Source organism: Mya arenaria, chromosome 13, assembly GCF_026914265.1.
Source record: "Mya arenaria isolate MELC-2E11 chromosome 13, ASM2691426v1".
Taxonomy (NCBI): Eukaryota; Metazoa; Mollusca; class Bivalvia; order Myida; family Myidae; genus Mya; species Mya arenaria.
Genome location: NC_069134.1, coordinates 48,397,383 through 48,416,061, shown reverse-complemented (window position 1 = coordinate 48,416,061; position 18,679 = coordinate 48,397,383). Strand labels below are relative to the sequence as shown.

At 38.4% G+C, this 18,679-nt stretch overlaps 1 protein-coding gene across 10 annotated transcripts in view; it reads right to left on the bottom strand.

Moving 5' to 3' along the window:
* Window positions 1–8,158: 8,158 nt before the first annotated feature.
* LOC128212978 (ELAV-like protein 3) overlaps window positions 8,159–18,679 on the bottom strand; it is a 28,535-nt gene continuing 18,014 nt past the window's right edge. For all 10 annotated transcript variants that reach the window (XM_052918413.1, XM_052918419.1, XM_052918414.1 and 7 more), the window contains 2 exons: window positions 18,264–18,498; window positions 8,159–14,335 (listed from right to left, as the gene is read on the bottom strand). In XM_052918413.1, the coding sequence (XP_052774373.1) occupies window positions 13,990–14,335; window positions 18,264–18,498 (581 nt within the window). In that variant the 3' untranslated portion in view covers window positions 8,159–13,989. The remainder of the gene's footprint in view (window positions 14,336–18,263; window positions 18,499–18,679) is intronic.

Below are 18,679 nucleotides of genomic sequence, written 5' to 3'. Positions count from 1 at the left end.
AGCACAATTAACAGTACCATTTAAATTGCAAACTATTCTAACACCCCTTTGCGCCACCTCATTGTCACACTTTAAGGTTCAGGGTGTGAGCATTGCCAAACATCCCCTTGCGCAAGCTGAAGTTCACACTATTAGGCCAAGGGAGTGATTGTTGCTTAACACCCATTCTGCCAGCTAAAGATCACACCACAAGGCTGAGTGTGAGAGTAGTGGCCCATTTCCTAGCCAAATGTCACACTACTGAGGCCAGACTTTATCTGTTGCCCTACACCCCTTGTTCGAGCTCAATGTCACACTACTAGGTCCAGGTTGGTGGTTTTGCCCAACAACCCTTGGGCCAGCTCTATTTCACACTACTAGGTCAAGGGTGTGTCAGCTCAGTCACTCTTCTAGGTCCACAGTGTGTGTTTTGCACTTCACATCTTGATCCAGCTCGAAGCTCAAGCCCTTCACATCTTAAGCCAGCTCAATGTCACACTACTAGGTTCAGGGTGTGAGTTTTGCCCTACACCACTTGAGCCAGCCCCAATCTCAAAGTCACACTTCTATGCCTATGGTGTGTGTCTTGTCCTACATCCCTTGTACCTGCTCAGTGTCACACTACTAGGCCCAAGGTGTGAGACTTGCCCTACATCTCTTGTGCAAGCTCAATGGCACACTACTATGTCCAGGGTGTTTGTCTTGCCATAAAGGCCTTGTGGTTACTCAATGTCACACTACTAGTTCCAGGGTGTGAGTCTTGCCCTACACCCTTCTTCCACCCCAACATCACACTACTAGGTCAAGAGTGTGTGTCTTTCCCTACACCCCTTGTTCCTGCTCAATGTCACACTATTAGGTTCAGAGTGTACGTCTTGCCCTTGACATTTTAAGTCAGCTCAATGTCACGGTACTAGGTTCAGGATGTGAGTCTTGCCCTACAACCCTTGTGCCAGTTCAATGTCAAACTACTAGGTCCAGAGTGTCAGCCTTGCCCTACACCCCTTGTGCCAGCTCCATGTCACACTACTACGTCCTGAGTGGGAGTTGTGTCCTACTCCTCTTGTGCCAGCGCAATGTCACACTACTAGATCCAGGATGCGAGTTGCGCCCTACACCTCTTGTGCCAGCTCAATCTGACACTACCAAGTCCAGTGTGTGAGTCGTGCCCTACACCCTTATGCCAGCTCAATGTCACACTTTTAGTCCATGGTGTGAGTCATGCCCAATACCTCTTGTGCCAGCTCAATATCACACTACTAGGTCAAGGGTGTGAGTCGTGCCGTACACCAATTGTGAAAGCGCAGTGTCACACTACTAAGTCAAGCGTGTGAGTCGTACCCTACACCCCTTGTGCCAGCGCAATGTCACACAACTAGGTCCAGCGTGTGAGTCGTGCCCTACACCCCTTGTGCCAGCCCAATGTCACACTTCTAGGTCCAAGGTGTAAGTCGTGACCTACACCTCTTGTGTCAGCTAAATGTCACACTACTAGGTCCAGGGTGTGAGTCGTGCCCTACACCCCATGTGTCAGCTCAATGTCACACTACTAGTTACATGGTGTCTGTCATGCACTACACCCCTTGTGCCAGCTCCATGTAACACTTCTAGGTCCAGCATGTTTGTTTTTTCCTACACTCGGTGTTCCAGCTCAATGTGACACTACTAGGTCCAAGGTGTCTGTCGTGACCTACACCTCTTGTGTCAGCTAAATGTCACACTACTAGGTCCAGGGTGTGAGTCGTGCCCTACACCCCATGTGTCCGCTCAATGTCACACTACTAGTTACATGGTGTCTGTCATGCACTACACCCCTGGTGCCAGCTCCATGTAACACTTCTAGGTCCAGCTTGTTTGTTTTTTCCTACACCCGTTGTGCCAGCTCAATGTCACACTTCTAGGTGCAGCGTGTTTTTTTATACTACACCCCTTGTGTCAGCACAATGTGACACTACTAGGTCCAGGGTGTGAGTCATGCCTTACAACTCTTGTGCCAGCTCAATGTAACACTTCTCGGTGCAGTGTGTTTGTTTTATCCTTCACACCTTGTGTCACCGCAATGTGACACTACTAGGTCCAGGGTGTGAGTAATGCCCTACAACTCTTGTGTCAGCTCAATGTCACACTTCTAGGTCCAGGGTGTGAGTCGTGCCCTACACCCCTTGTGTCAGCTCAATATCACACTTCTAGGTCCATCGTGTTTGTTTAATCCTACACTCCTTGTGTCATCGCAATGTCACACTACTACGTCCAGGGTGTGAGTCGTGCCCTACACCCCTTGTGCCAGCTCAATGCCACACTTCTAGGTCCAGGGTGTGAGTCGTGCCCTACACCTCTTGTGCAAGCTCAATGTCACACTTCTAGGTCCAGGGTGTGAGTTGTGCCCTACACCTCTTGTGTCAGTTCAATGTCAAACTACTGGGTCCAGGGTATGAGTCGTGCCCTACAACTATTGTGTCAGCTCAATGTCACACTTCTAGGTCATGGGTGTGATTCGTACCCTATGCCCCTTGTGCATGCTCAATGTCACACTTCTAGGTTCAGGGTCTGAGTCGTGCCCTACATCCCTTGTTCCATCTCAATCTCACACAAGCTTCTGCATGTTTGTTTTATTCTACAACCCTTGTGTCACCTCAATGTCACACTACTAGGTCCAGGGTGTGAGTCGTGCCCTACAACTCTTGTGCAAGCTCAATGTCACACTTCTAGGTCCAGGGTGTGAGTCGTGCCCTACTCCCCTTGTGCCAGCTCAATGTCACACTTCTAGGTCCAGCGTGTTTGTTTTATCCTACACCCGTTGTGTCAGCTCAATGTCACACTACTAGGTCCAGGGTGTGAGTCGTGCCCTACACCCCTTTTGCCAGCTCAATGACTCACTTCTAGGCCCTGGTTGTTTGTTTTATTCTACACCTCTTGTGTCAGCTCAATGTCACACTACTAAATCCAGGGTGTTTGTTTTATTTTACACCTCTTGTGCCAACGAAATGTCACACTACTAAGTCCAGTGTGTGTGTCTTGCTATACACCCCTTGCTCCATCTCAATGGCACACTACTAGTAACATAATGTGTGTCATGCCCTACACCCCTTGTGCCAGCTCAGTGTCACACTTCTAGGTGCAGCGTGTTTGTTCTATTCTACACCCCATGTGTCACCTCAATGTCACACTACTTGTGACATGGTGTCTGTAATGCACTACACCCCTTGTGCCAGCTCAATGTCACACTTCTACGTCCAGCATGTTTGTTTTATACTACACCTCTTGTGCCAGCTCAATGTCACACTACTAAGTCCAGTGTGTGTGTCTTGTCCTACACCCCTTGCTCCATCACAATGGCACACTATTAGTTACATGGTGTGTGTCATGCCCTACACCCCTTGTGCCAGCTCAATGTCACACTTCTAGGTCCAGCGTGTTTGTTTTATTCTACACCCCATGTGTCAGCTCAATGTCACACTACTAGTTACATGGTGTGTGTGTCATGCCCTACACCCCTTGTGCCAGCTCAATGTCACACTTCTACGTCTAGCGTGTTTGTTTTATTCTACACCCCATGTGTCAGCTCAATGTCACACTACTAGTTACATGGTGTCTGTCATGCACTACACCCCTTGTGCCAGCTCGATGTCACACTTCTAGGTCCAGCGTGTTTGTTTTATTCTACACCCCTTTTACCAGCTCAATGTGATACTATTAGATCCAGGGTGTGAGTCGAGCCCTACACCCCTTGTGTCAGCTCAATGTGACTCTACTAAGTCCAGGATGTGAGTTGTGCCCTACACCCCTTGTGTCAGCTCAATGTGATACTATTAGGTCCAGGGTCTGAGTCGAGCCCTACACCCCTTGTGTCAGCTCAATGTGACTCTACTATGTCCAGGGTGTGAGTTGTGCCCTACACCCCTTGTGTCAGCTCAATGTGACACTTCTAGGTCCAGGGTGTGAGTCGTGCGCTACTTCCCTTGTGCCAGCTCAATGTCACACTTCTAGGTCAAGAGTGTGGGTCTCGCCCTACATCCCTTGTTCCAGCACAAAGTCACACTTTTAGGTCCAGCGTGTGTCTTACTCTTTACCCTTTGCACCTTTACTTAGCGAATGATAATCATGAATCATTGATGTTACTTTTTAATAATAATGTGTTTTTTGCTTCTTTTTTATATTCTTAACTATATGAAACGCATTTCAAAAAATGTAATATTAATATAATGCGTTCTTAATGTCAATCGTAAATGTTCAATTTGTTACCAGAAATAATTACATCAGACTGCGTCTTGTGTTTCAGGAAAGTCAACTACATTTGTTTTATTTCTAATAAACATGCACAAGTCTCTCGTTAGCATTGATTGGTAATTAGCCCAGCCATTTGAGGCTCTGTTTCCATTGTTCTATCGGCCATATTGTTAAGCTTTTTTGGGCTTGAAATTCTATAACATATTAGTTTACTTTTGAAGTGTTTTGGTTAACGCTGAATTTAAAGGCAATAATTGATTTTAAAAACTTACTTAATGCGGTGTGTCGTTTTCTAAATAACGAAATATTAGTCAAAATTATGTTACATTGCTTAAGACCCCAAGAAATACTTTCAGATCAATGGTGTTACCAGGCATGGTATACCTTATTTTTGACAATATTCTCATAATGGAGCAATGAAACCGGTCATCATTTGTCTTAATATAGAAGTCACATGCACGGTTAAAAGCCGTTTTGAGTACAATATATTTATTTCTTCAAAGCAAGTCGCGTTGTTGCGAACCATTTGAAGCCAAATCAACTTTATTTCAGTTTTCTTTGGAGTAACTGAAACGCATATTTTAAACATTTGTTTATTTTATTGTTTTGGCTGCCATCTTGTCAGCCATCTTTAGTCGAACTCCGTTGGCTCGAACTCGTTTAGCTCGATGTTCTCGTTGACTCAACAGGGTGTAAAGAACCAATTTCTTTTTAATGAATGTAATAATTCCCGCTAGGCTCGAATTTCCCCAGACTCGACGTAGTTTGGCCGGTCCCTGAGAGTTCGACAAAACAGGGTTTGACTACATATACTTAATACATCTTTGGAAATCATTCTTTTCTCGGTACATAAAAAAATGAAATTTCAGACAACATTTTTTAACTTTATAGTAGTTATTCTGACTAAATGGAATCAAGGGGACGAACCGGAAAAGGCTGACCCCCATATGATACGCGGAATATAGGTTACGGGGTTGACAGAAACTGAAAAGTTGACATTTTTAGAACGCAGACACCAAAATAGTTTAATTTTATTTGCAACGCATGATTTGAGTAAAAAATGAAGGAATATTAGGTACACAGGGAAAGGGAACATTGGGGGGGGGGGGGGGTGTGCTACCATTAAACCAACGTCCTTCGTCTATTTTACGGAACCAAAGTAGACCTACACCTATTTTATGGCACCAGTATCAGGGTATGTACAAACCAGGTATGGCCATTTTAATGTTCATTAATGAAATATTGTATGTAATGCAACAAATGTATGATAAATATTAGGATAACTTCCATAATTCAACACGCAACACAGCCATCGCATGAATGGGTCGGATTAAATCAACAGATGGTCCGAGACATCTTACAATGTCTAAGCTACTATGGAATTAACACATTTATCCGCCGTAACAGCTCGACTTGGCCTAGTGTTGCACTTCCAAAACAAGATTGCACAATATTTCAGGGCCATACAAGAGACTAACCCTTACATGAAGGTATTGCATGTATGTTGCCAATGAACTCCAAGCAGGAACGGAGAACTTTTGATGTGTGCCAGTCCTGTTCGCATATGAAAGTATGAAATGTTTGTTTTTATTGTAGTAGAGTTTGAAAATATATGACCATGTAGGGAATCATATGTTTTTCAAATAAAAGCAAGCCTTTATGAACGCTTTATAATAAGTTAATAGGTGATGCACCATTATAGATGGGATGAAGCATGGTTTTAATAACTCAAGTGCTTAGCTCTAGCAAGTCCTGTTCCAGCTTACATTTATCAGACGGCCATCTTGTTTTTGGAACCATGACAACAGACATGGATCTCAAAACGCGCATGGTGCCATTTTGCGGCTTTCAATACAGCACATGTAGTATTTTGGAAATGGACACTGGTGACTGTCGGACATAAGATCCATGTGGCAGTTTCTTCCCTTTGCATACAAAGTGTTTCTTCACGAAGACATAGAAGTGCTTCAGTATCAATATTAACACTGTTCTCTTGGTGTTACCTGGTCTGACCTAATACCACACACACACACATACGCATGAACGCATACACTCATATGTTACATTAGACTAGATAAAAAAAATCATGTTGAAATTTTGGAGCGAATGTCTACTCGAGAGAATGGTTCTTAAACCAGGAGCCATATGTTTACGAACAGTCTCAAGTGAAACTCGACACTGCAGATCTTCCTTATACTATAACAAGCAGAGCATTGGTGGTAAAAATGCTGAATGATATAAGCATTTGAAAGGTTTGCTATAACATTAAAAAATATTGGAATATAGATATGTTTTTCCCCGTCAATTCGTAATTAGCCATGATAGCACAGCCTTGACATTACAAGAGCGACAAGATATGTTGGAAGCATGACAGGTGTCGGCTACTTCAGACGGCAAGGTTTAAACCCATAGGCACTTGTAGCGGCTATGCGGTGAGGATGCAGTATCGCGTTGATGTCCGTTCACCAATAACTTGGGTCTTTGGAGAGGGGTGGGGTCATCTAGTTTCGCTCTACCACTGATATTTGGAGAGGGGTGGGGTCATCTAGTTTCGCTATACCATTGATCTTTGGAGAGGGTTGGGGTCATGTAGTTTCGGTCTACCACTGATATTTGGAGAGGGGTGGGGTCATCTAGTTTTGCTATACCATTGATCTTTGGAGAGGGTTGGGGTCATGTAGTTTCGCTCTACCACTGATATTTGGAGAGGGGTGGGGTCATCTAGTTTTGCTATACCATTGATCATTGGAGAGGGTTGGGGTCATCTAGTTTTGCTATACCATTGATCTTTGGAGAGGGGTGGGGTCATCTAGTTTTGCTATACCATTGATCATTGGAGAGGGTTGGGGTCATCTAGTTTTGCTATACCATTGATCATTGGAGAGGGTTGGGGTCATCTAGTTTTGCTATACCATTGATCTTTGGAGAGGGTTGGGGTCATCTAGTTTTGCTATACCATTGATCATTGGAGAGGGTTGGGGTCATCTAGTTTTGCTATACCATTGATCATTGGAGAGGGTTGGGGTCATCTAGTTTTGCTATACCATTGATCTTTGGAGAGGGGTGGGGTCATCTAGTTTTGCTATACCATTGATCATTGGAGAGGGTTGGGGTCATCTAGTTTTGCTATACCATTGATCTTTGGAGAGGGGTGGGGTCATCTAGTTTTGCTATACCATTGATCATTGGAGAGGGTTGGGGTCATCTAGTTTTGCTATACCATTGATCATTGGAGAGGGGTGGGGTCATCTAGTTTTGCTATACCATTGATCTTTGGAGAGGGTTGGGGTCATCTAGTTTTGCTATACCATTGATCTTTGGAGAGGGTTGGGGTCATCTAGTTTTGCTATACCATTGATCTTTGGAGAGGGTTGGGGTCATCTAGTTTTGCTATACCATTGATCTTTGGAGAGGGTTGGGGTCATCTAGTTTTGCTATACCATTGATCTATGGAGAGGGTTGGGGTCATCTAGTTTCGCTATACCATTGATCTTTGGAGAGGGTTGGGGTCATCTAGTTTCGCTATACCATTGATCTTTGGAGAGGGTTGGGGTCATCTAGTTTCGCTATACCATTGATCTTTGGAGAGGGTTGGAGTCATGTAGTTTCGCTCTACCACTGATATTTGGAGAGGGGTGGGGTCATCTAGTTTCGCTCTACCATTGATCTTTGGAGAGGGGTGGGAACGCTAGTGTCACCGTACAATGTACCACATTGACATTGGAGGGGTAGGGACGTCCAGTGTCACCATACAATGTACCACATGGACATTGGAGGGGTAGGGACGTCTAGTGTCACCATATAATGTACCACATTGACATGGAAGGGTAGGGACGTCTAGTGTCACCATACCACTTGGACAGAGGTCGGGGCGTTCAGGTGGCAAACATGAGATAGACTCAAGAGTTAACCCTATTTTGACAAGGCATTTTTATCGGCAAGACAACGAGAGTTTATTATATATTTTTATTAAACGTTTTCACATGTAAAAAATACAAGACGCAATACACAATTTGAGAACTATGTAAGTATTACAATGTCCAGCTGAAGAATTGTTTCACATGAGAGTTTTGAGCTTAAATGGTTTAGGGGCTGAGAGGTCAGTGTGAACTGGGCTTTATGAACATTGAGGTTACCTCAACCTTTTCCGTGCACATAAATTAACCAATAAAAAGTATTTAAACACCATTGTCAAGGTTACAAATGAGTAAAACAAACTGATATATGTCCTGCAACAGACCTTCCAAACATGTTTCTCAAGTTCTTAAAGCCCAGGGCACTATTAACATTTTTCCTGATAAAATGAACATATTTTTTAATCATATCTTACAAAAGATACCAACACTGGAAAGAATACAATAAAATCCACATTAACTAAATTCTTTACTTAAAATTTTAACAAATTGAATCATGATACTGGAAAGTGTAAAACTAGCTAATTCATAAGTAAAGAACATTTCATAATGCCCCCTTCTGCAAGAATACCAAGCAATATAACTGCATTTGAGTTGATGCGATTTTACACTTGGCGTGAACTGGTTACAACTCAATCTGCAAAGGGTCGTTTTATCATTTAAGTTATAAATTCTCAAGATGTTCTCTTTTATCTATGGTTACAGATAAGAAAAACTATCAATGTCTCGAACAATGAAAAATAAAAAACGTGGTTTTGTAAGGATTATCCTTAACTGGAGTAAATAACTGTTGAGCATCACGGCAGTCCAGTGCAGAATGAGTTATGAGGTTATTCACTATTCTTTTTACAGTTACTATGAGAGGTAGGCTAATAGAGTACAAACAATCAAGCGGAAAGCACACTAAAGCAAAAACTGGTAACAAAGTCAATCAATGGACACAGTCTTTAACCCTTGACAAATATTTAGACATTTTCGGCATCTCAGGAGACACCGTAATATTATTATGGCATACAAAGCATTTTGGCAATATTAAACCAATAATTTCTCTTTCAATAATCTTTTAACATTTCCATTGCGAAGTTGTATTCAGTTCATTTATTGTCTTTTCATCCCACAGATGGTACATATAATTCAGACCATGTCCAGTAAGGAATGATATCTTAAAAGATTATCATTAATTATAATGAAAAGAGTAAAATTGAAACAAGAACATGAACAATTAACTGACAAAAGTAAGATACATAATTGGATAAACAGGATACAATGAAAACTTCATGACCAATCATTGAAAAACTAGAATAAAAATTTCACAAACACAAACATATGTAACATATATATTGCTTAAATTTGAACGTGCACGATCTTAATTTGAACATTTTTTATCAGACAACACTTCAGAGATACATCAGGATAGCCAAACATACATTTCCAAGAGTTCACAAACAAATATTGGAACTTCTCCCTACAGCCTAGCAATTTATTCCAAGCCTTGTACTGATGCTCCTATAAATAATCAATGCAAATTTGAGATGCAAATATTCTTAAAGCGCCTGATCGTGTATTCAGTAGCAATGTTATTCATTCCCAAAAGGAATGTCCATGCAACCAATCTCCACACAATTTGCATCTAAAACTGCATGGACCATAGGAGCTCAAGCTATATACTCTCTACAGGCAGGTAACATCCAGATCTACCTCAAACACTCAAACCATGTCATAGTGATAATGCGGTCTACATTCCAATCATAACCTTGGTTGCCTTTATACACTTTTACTATCCTGATATGAACATTAATAAATTATTGCTCTAAAACATTTATGGAAGAAGACCGGTATGAAAAATGCCATTTCCATGGAAATGAATGAAAATGATTGGATGGGAAGCCTACATCAGAATAGACTTGACTTGTATGGTTTTTCATACCTCATAACCAAGAGTAATGTTTTCTGAGAAAATTTAGAGATAGAATGAATTAAAGCCCTCAATTTACATCAAGAAAGGGCGCCCTCTCAACAGAAATGTTATAAAGGGAAAAATCGAACAATTAATATCTCCATAGCTTACAAATTGCATGAGCCATATTTAGAGCCTATTTCTCTTTGGAAAAATGGACAATCCCCTGATTAATGTGGGCTGGAATACATAACCCTCAATGCCACGCTGGTCAAGTGTTTTCTGGTGTACAAAATGATGAGAATGAATTGAAATTTACTGGACCATTTTCTTTGTTACATAGTTCACATGACTGTTAAGTGACCATACTCCAAAAATTCAATTATCAAATGGTTTAATTAGGTAGTGTTTCAAATGTTTAAATTTCACTATGAAATGTTAAAACATTGATTGATTTTTTTCAAGAGTTTGGTCACTTCTGATCTGTTTCACTTGAGAAAGGATCTTTAAAAACTGAAATTGCGTATATCACAACAATGTAACAAACCCTGATAGAGTTAAAACACACATCATACAGACTCGGGGAAAATAGCACGCAATTGGTTAATCAACTTAATTGAAATTAACATTACAGAAGGTGGAATTAATAGATGAATTACATAATCAAAGGAATTCTACACATCAAATATAGATCCTTTCCCAAGTGAATAATACTCTATAAAGTTATAAAGATAACATGGCTATGTTAACGATGCTGTGTAAAAATTGCATAATTATGGTATTAAAAAACCTTAGAAAAATGTACAGTGTAAAATATACCCAACATATACCATGTAAAAAGATCAATTAAATGGGACTCTATTTAAGAAATTATTGAAAAGTTTCCTACAAAAGCGGATCTCATACAACAGTTAAAATTACAGAAAGCAGGCTATAAAATCATCTTGAAATTTCCTGTAAGTTTTAACTGAATATCAACATCTGAAAGAATATATACATCCAATTCATTCCGTCCAGAAATAAATACTGTTTAGATGCAAGATGACAATTGAACATATTTGAAATACATTTTTTTTTGCATTTATGTAGCATTAGAGCAAGCGCTTTTGATGCATCTAGACAGTATTTTCCTGCACCTGACGTCATCACTTTTGGTCATTCAGTTTTACTTGCAGACTCAGCTTACGGAATGTTTCCAGTATTCATGAGATGAGTGTATAAATTAGATCATTTATGTAAAACAATTTTACATCGACTAAATTCATCTGCATACGAAAGCAGAAATTGTTATTTCCTACAGAAAACACTGACCGTAACACGAAAAACAGCCACATTTAATGTGAAATTAAATCACACTGGAACAACCCAGAAGACATTTAACAATCTAAATTTGTCAATATCAAAAACTGACTTTGGAAGAACTTACTTGCCAAAAATAATGGATGCTGCACATCAAAGTTATACAAACATACGAGCAAAATGCTTCTAAAACTAGTCGAGATATTTGAGAAAATTCAAAGTATAAGTTCAGCAGCATTTGTCACTTTCGATCACTGTCTGTCAATGTCCTTTCAAATTTATGCTTGTAACCAGTATCTTATGCGCTGGCTCTTTGAAATTAACTGATCATAAATTAGATGATTATCTCTTCTTGCAACTTACGTATTGAGAATTAAATTTAAAATAACCCTTATCAGCCTTAACAGAATATAAGAATTACAGTCCATTTATTGCTAATTGCCTTAAATGTAAATAAATATACACCCAAGCACTTGTTTATGGCGATAAATAATCACTGTACTACATTCAACAAAATGGGAATGAAACATATGAGCGGAGTTTAGAATTGTGGTGCCTAGCTTGTATGTATCAAATTTGCCCTTTAAATCTGGTCAACAAAAAAACCTTCTGTCAAACTTTGTTTAAGAAAACCATTTATATTGAGATGATTTGTGCATTTTCCTGGCTTTCAACTGAAAAATGTCATGCAAAATGTTAACCAAAGATGAACACAATTTCACAGAAAAGAAACTGAAAGAACACCTATTGTAATAGCTGTACCGAAAATGCAGACAACTAAAGTTATGATTGAAAATATGCTTGAACTCAATTACACAGTGAACAAACACACTCTCAAATACACATAAAATTAAAGCTAAAATCAAGTATCCACAACACATAAAGCGTCACACCACGATATGATGAAAATAAGATAAAACAAACAAAATAAGATTGAACACAATAAAACTGCGAGACAGATTATTTGGTGTGAAAAAAGTCATGGTTTTGTATCTTTAAAATTCTATGCTAAGAACAGTTCACACCCTTTAAATGAGCAAAATAAATTTGAACGGTTTTAATGATCTAAAAATGGTTTAAATAACTAGCCATTTTGAAGTAAAAACACTAAAACTTTCACCGAGCAAATTTGAAAGCCAACCATGTTGCATCAATAAAATAAATTAATGAAACAACCATAATACAGGATCAATAAAAACATTGTAAAAATAAATGGCAAAGAAATCCACAAATCATCAGTTAATATATGTGAAATGTTGTTGGTTCCATCGATATGTTTGGGGTTTTAACGAAACCATTGCAATAGAGGTCACAATCAAAAGATATGATGAATTAAATCATGGCAATATATTCCAGAATCACTCGCTACCATGGTTACACCACAACTCTTTAAATAATAAGAAAAGGGAAATATACTTTGTTACTTCTAAAACATACAATTAACTAAAACTACCATTGAATAAGTTACTCACAAAACCCAGAAGTAATAATAAAGAAACAAATATTGTAGTCACAAAATCATACATAATTCATTATAATCACTCTCAAATAAAGTTTACTTATAAATAAATAGGATGAACAGAAACCTAACCAGCCGATCTGGGTTTTACTATTAATAAATAGTTTCCAGCAATTACAATTTTCCTCACGGTTTCAGAAACCATAAAAATCACACCAAATATTACAAAAAAATTCACTTGGTGCATTTACTTTATCAACAATTTGGTTTTAAAAATCAACAATAACAATATTTTATAGAAATGTGGTTCTGTTTTGCTTCTAAAATTATACAAGCTTAAAGCCCCTTTGTATATTCCAAGTATGAAATCATTTAATTTCATAAGGACAGTGACACACCTAATTATAATTACATTATAACACTGTTTCATTCATTTATCAAATTGCATTATTGTAAAAAAAAATAATTGATACACAATTAGCTTGGAAATTACATACTTTTTTTTTTTTTATGTAACATGATTTTAACTGTCCTTGCTTTTACTTTCTCTGTACATTATTCCCTTTAATTGGCGTATAAAAAAATTTACTCAACAGAAATAAACCATTCAATCTGAATGCCATATACTCATAAATAACCATGTTTTAACCTGATTTGTTAGCTTTTCAAGCTGTATATAATTAACAATTCATTAAATCACAGAATTGAATAATCAGTCAGAAAAAATTTGAAAAACTGCAGTGTACGACTGCCAGTTCTGAGCAATTCAACAGTGGTGCAAAAATATACATACAAAATACCTTAGCCTGATAAAAGCTCTGTAAGACCAGATTGTACATTTTTAGAAGCATTTAAGACCAATGTTCATAAGCCTGGTCATAATAACTTATATTTAACAGTGTATCTTTAAAACAGCACATCAATGGATTTCAACTTTATTAAGCCTGCCAACATCTGCTGCTATAGAAACGCAAACATGCAGAGAGAGGAGATTTACATCTATTGCACATCAATCTGAGATTCATAAAGATAATAATCCCCTCCTAGTAAAACAAAATAGCATCCCTCACTTTGTAACTCGACTGCTTTTAACGATAAAAAAATGACTAGACAAACCCCTTAGTCTGGCCATATTCATGTTTCCATAGCAACAAAATATATCCTGACAACAACTGACTAGAACATTATTCAAGCAATCTCAGGATGTCCCAACTTTACATCAATTTCATTTTATTTGTCTTGAAGGAGACTTGCAACACCCTATTCCCAAGCGCAAAGCCGTTCAAGCTCTGTATGGCCATGAGTGCTTCGTCGTAGTTGCTCATGGTGACGAATCCGAATCCTTTGCACTTCTGTGTCTGGAAGTCGCGGATGACTTTCACGCTCTGAACTGCTCCAAATGGCCCAAAGAGCTGCCAGAGGACATTCTCCTCAGTCTCGGGTGCAAGGTTGTACACAAAGATACACCAGCCGGCTCCGGAGATGGTGCTACTCGTGGTGGGAGTGGTTGACGGGAGGATGGTGCTGGTTCCCAGCAGGGAACTCTCTAGAGGCGAGTACCTGGAATGGAGGATGTATGCTTGTTATGCAGTACTCAGATTATTTTACTCAATTCATGTATCCATCTTGATTTCTAGCTGGGAAATATTTTTGGTCCCAAAAAGAGTACTTTCGAGGGGTGACTACCTGGAAAAAGGGATGATAGATGGACTTCATGATTGAGTTTTATATTTTTAATTGTTTCTTCAATGCTGACAGTGACTGGTAAATTTAGAGCTTATATAAACAAACTTTTAAATGTCATCCATTGTGGGACAGCCGCCAAATCCAGTAATTGAGGCAGCAAGCCAGAATCTTGACGTCACTATTTGTATGTATAACAAATCCACCAATGTTACACTGTAGACCACAAGACGGGGCACATGGTTTGGATTGAAAAAAAAAGTGCTTGCAAGTATATTGTACTTTAATATGATGTTTACAAAACATTGTTTCCAATGATTATTTGGAATTAAACCAAACACTAGACACACTAAAGCGAAGAACAACAGACACAACTGCAGGATGCGAATTTAACTTTGAGGAGCACTCGCAAAATTTTGCGAGTGCTTTTTGAGGCAACTCGCAAAATGAAAAATCAACTTGCAATTTTTTATTATTTTTTTATTCCCTTATAATATTGACTAATTAAAGTAGATATTTACAACTAAGACATATTATGAATATTAAAAGGATCCATCTTGAGTGACTCGACTACTATAAATTGTAGTTGGCTTATTCTATGGGGGGGGGGGGGGGGGGGGGGGGGGGGGCGGGGGGTACAGATGACTCATCGGATGCTTGCCACTTTTTGATAACAAAGCTGTCTAATAATTTGACATTGTTTACTTTGAGGGGGTATATTTACCCTCGCCATCGGGAAATTCCCATTCACAACAGATTTCATTAACTGATTAAGTCTTTAAGTATTAAAAACAATAACAGTATAAATTTTGAATAAATAAAAGCAACAGTAAATGTAGCGTGGATGCTTTGGACTATAAAATATATCGGAAGTTTGTTCACTTTGACAGTTGAGTGGATATATTCAAAGGTTGATGGGGTTTTACGTATAGTGCGCGAAAGCACTAAATTTAGCCAATCATTGAGCTAGGTGATTACGTCATGTCAACTCATTTGTTTTCACTTTGTATTATGCACGCCTCTGAGCATCCCCGGAAAGATTCGAGATAAAACTCGGCCTTTTCCGTATTTGTTCTATTTTTGAAAACTTACTAGAGCATGACTCCATATTGTTGTCTCTTAACTGGTAGTGTAAACATGCCACTTATAGGTTGTTTACACTCGACTTTGTAGCAAAGTTAATGTTTATTCTACTTTCCTTTTAACATTTTGTGGTCAAGAAAAAAACCACTCGGAAAATTTTGCGAGCTTGAATAAAAGTCACTCGCAATTTGCAAATGCCGCTCGCATTTTGCGAGTATGCGAGTCTAAATTCGAACCCTGAACTGAACCAGACATAACATAAATACCGTAACTGCTATTCAGCTTAAATTATTTATTTTGAATTAAGTTCCTTGAACACATTATGTTAAGCAATACACTTGAGAACATTTTAGATCTTTTATGTAAAAAAGTACAGAACAAAAAACACACACATTAATTTGCTAAGAAACAATAAAGAGGCAGTAACTAGTGTAGTTATGCTTAATGAACACAATAGTTGTCTTCAACTTTCCAAGATTACGGCACTCTCAAGTTCCATAAATAAATATTGAAGACGTCACATTTGAATGCAGACAGCTGAGAGGTTCTAATGTGTTTCCATACTTAAAACACTAAGAAATAACAGACACCCCAGAGCGTCATCAGATAGTTGCCTCTATACAAAGATTTACATCAAATTACACCAGAGATTAACAGCCTGCTTTTATTCATATCACAGCTACCATCATACATGCAAGTCAGATAAATTCTTGTTTCAATGATACCATGGCAACATCAAGCCTCTTTACTTTTTTTCAATTTTACGTTACGCTCAAGGGCAAAATAATGAGAATAGCACCAATATCAGTATTCGAGGAGAATCTGTCATCTGGATTTGTGTTATTATACGGCTTTATTACCAGCTCTTGAAACTAATTTGAGTTGAGAATTAATTTTTCTGTGAAAACATATTAAGTTTAGATTATCCCCATTATTCAAGCCTACTCAAGTATCAAGATGTACCAAATATTTGAACAATATCAAGATTTTTAATTACTTTGAGGACAAGGAGCTGCAGAGAAATAGTAAATCAAGGAGCATAACTTGACAATTATTACAGCCAGAGTTAAGGGTCTCAATTAACATGTGTGTAATGTCTTTGTTAACACATGCTTCATTTTAAAATTTTTAATGGTTTTTGAGTTGTGTCCTAAGTTAATGATTTTGCCCAACGCCACACCAACAACATGGGTATCACAATACATTTTGGAAAAAAAGACAAGCTAAAAATGGTCATCAGCACAATCAAATAGACTCTTAGTATGTATAGTATATAGTATTTGCTATAATCTGAACTATGTCCTGAATACCAAAACTTGTCAGAGCATGGCATTTTTTTCCTTCTACTGAAATCAATGGAAATATAAGAATGATTAAAAATACCATGCACACGCAGAACTGCTAACTGCAATTGGCCCAGGCTGCATGTTTCCTCAATATATTCCCTAAACATGGCCAAATTTAGAACCATTTCTTTCATTAAAAGGCAACATGGGTGTTGTTAGCTAGAATTAAGGACATAAATTGCCTTTATTTTATTCTGGAAAGGATTTATCACATGGAAACATGCTTCATGTCAAACGCAATGACTTTCCTATGCTAAAACATGAAGAAAAATGGAAATCTACGGAAACAATTAATTCTGAAATGAAGTTATTACGAGGTCTAATGTTCAATAGATATATTTTCAAAATTGGAATGCTCATTCTCAACAGAGTATTAGTTAAAGAATGAAAGCTATAGTTACAACTGATGGTAATTTATCTTAAAATACATAATGAGTTAAGGAACTCATGTACTGCGATGGAATAATTTTATCACGAGACCAAAGCACTTACTTTATCTAGAGCCTAGGCAAGTCATATCAAGCATATTGATTTTACATTGTGGATCAAGTCTCCCTAACATGTCTAATATTCTAATAGGAAATCCCATGAAAATAAATGTGGCACTATCCAATCAGCCTTCGGAACGAACGTGTTCAACAAAACTCGCCAGTGTCTCTCCCAGGACTAAGTACAACAATGAAACAAATTAATGAAATTTGGCCCATTAATATTATCGTGTCCAATTCATCCCAACTTGCTGACAAGAACATATTATGAAGCATTTGGCTTTATTCAACAGAAGGTCAAGTCGAGTGAAAAATGGTTTGCAGTTACTAACAATTATTTTCCTAAGGATAAAACATTTTGTTTTTTTCTAATTATACCAGTAGGCTCAGATGGTGGCTTTAAAGGTTTGAAATAATAATGAATTATTTCCACAAGGTAAAAGGATTCTTTAAACACCAGTCATCGAAATTAGGATTTTGGATGAACAAGCCCGAATTCTTAAACTATTGCTTTGCATCAATTTTTTTAACAAGCCTGCTATATAAAATGCAGAATTTGAGCAAGCCCGGAAGACATTTTATCAGTGCAGGGCTTGTATAAATTTCAACCACTGAGACAAAAACTGAAGTTTTTTTAGCCAAAAGTTTTTACACGAAGACAACACTATGGTTCTGAAAATACCTTGATCTTTTTCAGTCCTGATTTCACGAAAGAAGAAACTGACTCGCCAATCACTTGGTGACACGTTGTTTCTACTGTGACTACTGCACATTTTTGTTAGAACAAAGACTTGTTCATATAAACACTTTACAGATATCATTACACCCATAATTATACAGTAACGAGACTTGTAAACAACATTTATCAACTTGTCGCCATATTTTTACCTGAATCTTCCCGAGGATGGGTGATGGATTGGTCCAAGGAAACGACGTGTCGGCGACAAGTACGGTGCTAGCGCGAGTGTCGGAAGAGCATTCTTGTTGGAGCTCGGTGAGTTGGCGAACTTCACAGTGATTGGCTCAGTGGCACCCTCTGGTATCGTCCCGTTGAGCTTTTGTATGGCACGTTCAGCCTCACAGCGCTGGTCAAACCGGATGAAGCCTACACCTTTGGAAAGGCCTGCAAGAAATGGTTGGGAAGATGGTCAGATATGTACATGAGTAGGGGAGTAGACAAACATACAAACATTTGCTTTCATTTTTTGATTTAAATGTTCTATGGTGCTTTAAGTATGTTTTTACAAATGCGTTAGTAAGTTCATTGAAATTTTTTAATATTTCTTGTTAATTTCTCAAAGTTG